The sequence below is a fragment of the Leptodactylus fuscus genome, chromosome 4, assembly GCF_031893055.1.
Source record: "Leptodactylus fuscus isolate aLepFus1 chromosome 4, aLepFus1.hap2, whole genome shotgun sequence".
Taxonomy (NCBI): domain Eukaryota; kingdom Metazoa; phylum Chordata; class Amphibia; order Anura; family Leptodactylidae; genus Leptodactylus; species Leptodactylus fuscus.
In genome coordinates, this window is record NC_134268.1 from 4,964,011 (window position 1) to 4,972,556 (window position 8,546).

General features: G+C 50.2%; 1 protein-coding gene and 1 non-coding gene across 2 annotated transcripts in view; both read right to left on the reverse strand.

Annotated features, from left to right (window-relative positions):
- Positions 1-956: 956 nt before the first annotated feature.
- HSF1 (heat shock transcription factor 1) overlaps positions 957-8,546 on the reverse strand; it is a 31,478-nt gene continuing 23,888 nt past the window's right edge. The window contains 8 exon segments of the mRNA XM_075270014.1: positions 957-2,073; positions 2,155-2,221; positions 2,663-2,728; positions 2,804-2,909; positions 3,617-3,709; positions 6,160-6,366; positions 6,449-6,579; positions 6,703-6,799. Of these exon segments, the coding sequence (XP_075126115.1) occupies positions 1,895-2,073; positions 2,155-2,221; positions 2,663-2,728; positions 2,804-2,909; positions 3,617-3,709; positions 6,160-6,366; positions 6,449-6,579; positions 6,703-6,799 (946 nt within the window). The 3' untranslated portion in view covers positions 957-1,894.
- Positions 4,590-4,699, reverse strand: LOC142201694 (U6 spliceosomal RNA). Its single transcript, XR_012715603.1, has one exon. It is a non-coding gene; the product is annotated as a U6 spliceosomal RNA (small nuclear RNA).

The following is an 8,546-nucleotide window of genomic DNA, read 5'->3' on the forward strand; positions in this document are numbered from 1 at the left end:
CCTGGGGCGGTCCTCATCCTCCACAGCAGAAGTGACTCTTGGTCTTCCTTTCCTGGGGCGGTCCTCATCCTCCGCAGCAGAGGAGACTCTTGGTCTTCCTTTCCTGGGGTGGTCCTTATCCTCTGCAGCAGAGGAGACTCTTGGTCTTCCTTTCCTGGGGCGGTCCTCATCCTCCACAGCAGAAGTGACTCTTGGTCTTCCTTTCCTGGGGCGGTCCTCATCCTCCACAGCAGAAGTGACTCTTGGTCTTCCTTTCCTGGGGCGGTCCTTATCCTCCTCAGCAGAGGTGACTCTTGGTCTTCCTTTCCTGGGGTGGTCCTCATGTCAGCCAGTTTCTTTGTAGCGCTTGATGGTTTTTGCAACTGCACTTGGGGACACTTTCAAAGTTTTTCCAATTTTTCGGACTGACTGACCTTCATTTCTTACAGTAATGATGGCCACTCCTCGTTTTTCTTTACTTAGCTGCTTTTTTCTTGCCATAACACAAATTCTAAGAGTCTTCTCAGTAGGACTATCAGCTGTGTATCCACCTGACTTCTGCACAACACAACGGATGGGCCAAACCCCATTTAAAAGGCAAGAAATCCCACTTATTACACCTGACAGGACACACCTGTGAAGTGAGAACCATTCCTGGTGACTACCTCATGAAGCTCATCAAGAGAATGCCAAGAGTGTGCAAAGCAGGAATCAAAGCAAAAGGAAGTGAGAATAGAAGACAGATTGTCAGCTGTGTCACACTGTTTGGTAAGTCTATAATCCCACATGTCTGACCTCAGTGTCATCTACAATTGTCATAGTCATGGAAATACAGAAAACTCTGCGAGTGAGGTGTGGCCAAACTTTTTGTCTGTATACTCCAAACCCCTGGAGGGTCTCACTGGAGACCCCAACCCTCTTTACTCGCATCAGTCTTCCCTAGTAACGAGTCAGCACAACAGGGGTTAACTTACACATCTGAATAGATTTATAACAGAAGATTATACAGAAAGAAACAGCAGAAAAGTCCAAAATGCAACTCACTATAAACAATATACAAATCTAGCGCCAGCCCCTTCTACCCGGCCTGGGAAACCCTGACAAGAGGGGGAAGTGATCAATGACACCCACCCTGCAGGACTCCCCACCCCAAGACTCCTCACTGCCCCCTGTGGGCCAATGTATAATATGACCACAAAGCAAAGCTGAGGCGTGAGGCCGTAGAGTAGGTGAGAGTAGTATGTAGTGTTAGCCCGATGGCCCAGTGACCCCCACTCACTCACTTCTTTTTATTCCTATTTGCATTGACCCCCTAATGACTCCCGCTGCACTGCCAGCTTATTGCTTTGTTCCAGTCACTTCCTTCCATCCCATATACCAAACCTACCCCAACTTTGCCCCTCACCTACATATTCCTGCCTCATCAATAGCTCCAGGTCAGGGCCAATGACGACACCGATTCCTGAGATCATACTGGGCGGTGACATCAGAGAAGAGCAATGAAACAATGACATCACACAGTAAGAGCCGGACAAAGCGAGAGGAAGCGAACGTTAGACGTGTGGTCATCTAGAAGTAGATGGCGTGAAGCTGCGGCACTATGGATTATAACCGATGAACATCCTGTGTTATACAAAGTCTACCAAGAGACCATCATCACCATCACACCTGGGCAGGGGCCAGGAAGCAGGAACGGCCACCCCAAACCACGCATATAGCAGACAAGCATCTCCTGGGCCACCAGTCTCACCAGAGACAGAAGTCAGGGGTCTCACCGGAGGTTACATGAGATTAGAATCAGTCCAGAGTCTCACAGCAAACGTGTCCGGCCCTCTCTCTGGAGAAAAGAGCGGCGGGGAGGTGCGGGTGGGACGCCTCTCATGACTGCGATGCCACTGCTCCAAACAAGGATCATCTAAGAGATCCCAGAATCCCCAGACTTGTTCTGAGAGTCCCAAGACAGTGGTGACAGAGTTGGTTCATCAGGGTGATCGGCCATCTCATCCCCGGCCAGCTCCAGTAGGATGGGAAGGTCCGAGCCGGCCGAGTTCATCAGGATCAGTGGTTGAGCCGTGTACTGGACCAGCTGCTTCCCTGCAGAGAAGACAGAACCAAGGTCATCGAGGAGCTGGACAAAGGATGAAGTGCGAGATGCTGGATAACAGGAGGCCTTACCTGCCCTCGTCGGACTGCCTTCCGGCTCAGAAGACTTCTGATCCTGCGAGGATAACAGCTCCTGGATCTGAGGCCACAAACACAAAGAGTCTGTCATTATTCAGGTCCGAACCCCGACCATATACCCTCAAATATCACAGGGGTTCACGGGAGGAAATCTGACCCTGTACAGTAAAGTCCTGGATGGTAGACTCTTATCTACACTAAAACACTGTAACAAAACAGTTTGTAGCCAATGCATGGAGTGATAGGTGACTAGAAGGGACCCCCAAAAATAAGCAGCTCCTGCTGCGGTGTCCGAGTGCTAGGACTCAGCGACCATTACTCTGCAGCACCACCACAGGGGAAACAGCATTACAGACATCAGTGAACTGACACATGAACTTGTTGTGTCCTCCAGGGGGAGAGGAAACTCACAAGAACAAACTGACACAAGCGCATTGTCTATTGGGGTACGTCAGCTCATCTAGACACACATGCCACCCAGCCCGGGGTCCCACATACTCACACTGGCCAGACTGGAGTCCAGGTCTGAGAGGGGAAGGTCCGGGACTGTCAGGGAAGGACTGAAGATCTGCAGGAAAACAAGCCATGGGTCAGAGGGAGATTGGGTGGGGGAGGGAATGGGACTGTGAGGGGCGGGACTCACATCCATGAAGCTGCTGGGGTCCAAGGTGAAGTTGTGTCCATTGAGCATGCTCTGAAGACTGTCCAGACCAGAATCTATGATGTCCACATGGTCATTCAGCTCATTCCTAATGGCGATAGAGCAGAATAATCACAAAACCGCACAGAGCAGCGGAGGGGCGGGAGGAGCGGCCGCGCAGGGGCGGGAGGAGAAGCCGCGGAGGGGCGGGAGGAGCGGCCGCGGGTGGAGGATGGGGCTGTGCTAGTGCTGAGCATATGACACTGCCCAGTGTGACATGTATTGTATGTGCTCACCCCCGTGTTTCCCATTCTGCAGTTTGTGCTCCAGAGCTGCTCTTCTAGTCACCAGCAATACGGACATGAATGGGGAGGAGAGCTCATCAATCTCATGCTATCCCACAGACCACCCGCACGTACCAAGCAACACAGGCTCCTCTGCACCCCGGGGTCTGACCGCTCATAAACACCCTTTAATTACTGACAGTTGTCAGGTGAAGGGTCATGTGACGACAGAGCTCCATCCAATGGGATTTAGAAAAATTGAACTGGAAAAGCTGCATGATGGGAGATACAAAATGGGGTGGTCTCTAGCTATAGGTAATGCAGAGTCCTGGAGGGGACACTACTAAGGCTGTGATTACCGGGGCTGTGTAGTTGTAGTCCGTTTGGGTGGGGCAACTCCACAGCCTGGTGACTACCTGCATGTACTATAGGGATCAGGGAGCGCAGAACGGCCCCTCTTGGGTTTATGTGCACTGCATTATAGGCTGGGGAGAGGGGGACACACCGGAGGCCGCACGAGCCGGCAACATACGTAAAGAAATCTGACCCGGGCTCTGTTCTGCTCTGCAGTGAGGGAGAGGAGCAGAGACGAGACACCTCAGACATCTGGCGACTGCTAGAAATGCTGAAAGAGACAAATACAAGAGCATGGAACCAGAAAGAACACATGAACAGTCAGGGGCCACACACCGGGGCCACACCCCAGGCACAGAGACCTCCCCAACATAACCGAAGAGATCAGAGAGTCAAGGAGCGCCCCCTACCATCATAACTATCAAAGAGGGGACAGAGAGAGAGAGAGCGAGCAAGTCAGAGCGCGATAAAGAGACAGCACATGAAAGAAAGCAAGTGCAAGCGTGATAGAGAGCAAGCGCAAGAGACGCGAAAGCAGGTAAAACACACAGGGCAGCACCGAAAAGAGAGAGCTAGATTAAAGGGGTTGTCCCATCTCGAGGATCCTATCTATACTGCTAGCTTATGTGGATGCAAGACTTTTCCTAAATACATTGCTTCAGCAGAACTGCTTTGTTTGGCCGCTATCTGAGATTCTTCGCTTCATTGTTTACACTGCATCTCCATAACCACGGACCTGGGGATGGTCTTATCTCTCTGCCCAGGACAAGTGACGTAGCTCCCTGCTCTCAGGAGGGGAGGGGAGCTGAGTGCTCGGAACAGCTTGTATTTCTGAGCTCTTTATCTCTCCACCCAGAACAAGTGACATAGCTCCCTGCTCTCAGGAGGGGAGGGGAGCTGAGTGCTCGGAACAGCTTGTATTTCTGAGCTCTTTATCTCTCCGCCCAGGACAAGTAACGTAGCTCCCTGCTCTCAGGAGGGGAGGGGAGCTGAGTTCTTGGAACAGTTTGTATTTCTTTTTTTTTTTTCCTATTAGTATGTCTTTGTAGAATGGGAGGAAATCCAAGCAAAAAACCACGGGGAGAACATACAATCTCCTAACAGATGTTCCTGGTGGGATTTGAACTCCAGCGCTGCAAGGCTGCAGTGTTAACCACTGAGCCACCGTGTTGCCCCTTTTGTGTGTCATCCTTACGCAGGGGCCATGCTAATCTTCTCTTTAGCTTTCCAATTTTAGTATATGTGCTGCCGAAGCGAGCACGGAGCAGCTTGTATTTCTGAGCTGTTTATCTCTCCACCCAGAACAAGTGACATAGGTCCCTGCTCTCAGGAGGGGAGGGAGGCAGAGTGCTCGAAGCAAGCTGCTTGTATTTCTGAGCCGTTTATATCCTGCTCTTACAGTTATCAGGTCGGCTAATTGAATTTTGCTTATAAGATAAGACAGGGAAGTCTGTTATCTCTGTATGTAACACACAGACCTAACAATGAGTTTATTGCAAGTTGACTCTTGGTCCTGTGTGTAAATTTGGGATTCTCATCACCTATCAAATCCAGCTCTTCTACATGAGCTTTTTGTGCATCTTCCAGTGATAATGTGCTAACTTATTTACAACTATCCCTCATTACTGACTGCAAACATGTACCGCTATGAAGAGAGAGATAGCAGAGCAAGTGAAACCCCGCCCACCAATGTACCAAGAAGAACAGGAAGTGAACAGAGCAGACAGCCTACAAGTTGGGGAGTGGGCGAGTTGGGAATACCTCTTAAAAGGACGGAGAGCGTCTACAGAAAAGAGGATGGAGAGCGATTAGTGAAGAGACGACGGAGAGCGGCTAGAGAAGAGAGGACGGAGAGCGGCTAGAGAAGAGAGGACGGAGAGCGGCTAGAGAAGAGAGGACGGAGAGCGGCTAGAGAAGAGAGGACGGAGAGCGGCTAGAGAAGAGAGGACGGAGAGCGGCTAGAAAAGAGAGGACGGAGAGCGGCTATAGAAGAGAGGACGGAGAGCGGCTAGGGAAAAGAGGATGGAGAGCGGCTAGGGAAAAGAGGATGGAGATCGATTAGGGAAGAGAGGACAGAGAACAGCTAGGGAAGAGGACGGAGAGTGGCTAGAGAAGAGAGGACGGAGAGCGGCTAGAGAAGAGAGGACGGAGAGTGGCTAGAGAAGAGAGGACGGAGAGCGGCTAGAGAAGAGAGGACGGAGAGCGGCTAGAGAAGAGAGGACGGAGAGCGGCTAGGGAAGAGAGGACGGAGAGTGGCTAGAGAAGAGAGGACGGAGAGTGGCTAGAGAAGAGAGGACGGAGAGCGGCTAGGGAAGAGACAACAGAACAGCTAGGGAAGAGGACGGAAAGTGATTAGGGAAGAGGACAAAACAGCTAGGGAAGAGGACGGAGAGCGATTAGGGAAGAGGACAGAACAGCTAGGGAAGAGAGGACAGAGAAAGCTAGGGAAGAGAGGACAGAGTGTCTAGAGAAAAGAGGACTGAGAGCAGCTAGGGAACAGAGAGAGATAGGCAAGTAAAGAAAACAGCATGTAGGCGGAGAGGGCAGATTGGTCAGAGAAGGGGAGAGACAATGAGCACCAAACAAGGAAATCATGTCTTATAAAGAGAGCGCAAAAAGGACAGAGGCAAAAATTGCCTAAAGGAGATGACGGAGCGCCACCATGAGGTGAGACAGGAGTAGTGATCGCCGCAGCACCGCCCACACATCCCCTCCACTTACTTGTCCAGGCAGGCCACACTGAGACACGGCTCCTGCTCTCCGGCCTGTGGGCGCCCCTCATCTCTGGGCTCATTCTCCTGCAGGATGGAGTCAATGAAGGTGGTCGGAGACAAGGGGCTCTCCGCGTCTTCAGCAGGGAGGGGGCTGGGCTCAGGGGTCACTTGGCTGTCTGGGGTGAGGGGCTCTTCTTTGATCAGGATGACTGGACTATAACAAGAGAAGTGGGGTCTGCATGTTACACCCCAAATATAGACTGGTAGTCTCTAGTAGGACATTTGTGTGGACTCACCTCTCCTCCAGGCTGGGGTCAGGAGATGCTGGTGGGCTGGAGATGGTCACTTCTGTGACATCAGAGATTATAGGGCCGTCACTGGAATCTGGGGAGAAGCGGCCAGAGGTCGTGTACCCCGAAAAAGAAGCCTGAAACATACAAGGCATAGAATAAAGCTTACACAGTACTGACAGGAGTAACTACAGAGTACACAGCGGAGACAGACAGGAGGCAGAGAAACAGGGCGGGTACATGAGACAGACAGATCTTACAGGGTAAGCGGCCGCCCCGTGCACCGGCTCCAGAGAGTATGAGCGGCTGTACTTTGGTAGGGAATGGGTTGGGCTACTGTCATTCAGCATGAGAGGTCTGGAAGAGAAGAGCATGGAGGATAAATGTATGACATATAGATCTGCCTCCTAATATACAGGCGGACACGTCACATATAGATCTGCCTCCTCGTATATAGGTGGACACGTCACATATAGATCTGCCTCCTCGTATATAGGCGGACACGTCACATATAGATCTGCCTCCTAATATACAGGCGGACACGTCACATATAGATCTGCCTCCTCGTATATAGGTGGACACGTCACATATAGATCTGCCTCCTCGTATATAGGTGGACACGTCACATATAGATCTGCCTCCTCGTATATAGGTGGACATATTACATATAGATCTGCCTCCTCTTATATAGGTGGACACGTCACATATAGATCTGCCTCCTCGTATATAGGTGGACACGTCACATATAGATCTGCCTCCTCGTATATAGGTGGACACGCCACATATAGATCTGCCTCCTCGTATATAGGTGGACACGTCACATATAGATCTGCCTCCCTCGTATATAGGTGGACACGTCACATATAGATCTGCCTCCTCGTATATAGGTGGACATGCCACATATAGATCTGCCTCCTCGTATATAGTGGACACGTCACATATAGATCTGCCTCCTCGTATATAGGTGGGACATAGTTACATATAGATCTGCCTCCTCGTATATAGGTGGACACGTCACATATAGATCTGCCTCCTCGTATATAGGTGGACACGTCACATATAGATCTGCCTCCTCGTATATAGGTGGACGCACGTCACATATAGATCTGCCTCCTCGTATATAGGTGGACATGCCACATATAGATCTGCCTCCTCGTATATAAGGTGGACATATTACATATAGATCTGCCTCCTCGTATATAGGTGGACATATTACATATAGATCTGCCTCCTCGTATATAGGTGGACACGTCACATATAGATCTGCCTCCTCTTATATAGGGTGGACACGTCACATATAGATCTGCCTCTCGTATATAGGTGGACATATTACAATATAATTCTGCCTCCTCGTATATAGGGGTGGACATATTACATAGTAATTCTGCCTCCTCGTACACAGGTGGACATATTACATATAGATCTGCCTCCTCGTATATAGGTGGACGTCACATATAGATCTGCCTCCTCGTACATAGGTGGATATATCCTTCCTACTAATATCATACATGTGACAGTTTGGATGTTTGCTCCTCAATCACAGAAAACCACTGAGCGATTTGGATGAGATTTGTCCATAGATACTCTGTCACCTGCAGTAACACATCGGCTACTTTGTATCCCGGGTACATGACATGGCTTCACTACTGTTCTGGATACTTTGTATCCTGGTAAATGACATGGCTTCACTTACTGTTCTGGATTTATGGTCACATTACTATATTACACTGCTCCTGCAGCCGGCTTATCTCAGGTCCCAGGCTGTTATCTCTCTATGTAACACTCAGCTAACCCTCAGTCCATTGTGTACAAGCATCTGCATATTATCTGATCTGCTCCAGGCAGTGCTGACACACTGGAGGGGAATCCCCTTTACTCCACATTGGCAGTTTGCCAATTTTCAACATGTCAGGGAAAAGAAAATCTAATTTGTTGCAAACACCGAGAGCTATAGAGGAGCCAGAAGTCACAGAGTTCTCCTCAAGTGGAGCTGACGGGATCATCGACACCTCAACACGCACATTATATGGTGTCCAGTGAGCTGCTGAGGTGCCGGAACAATCACAGGCACAGCGTGAGGAATGAGTAGCAGGCAGCAGGACAT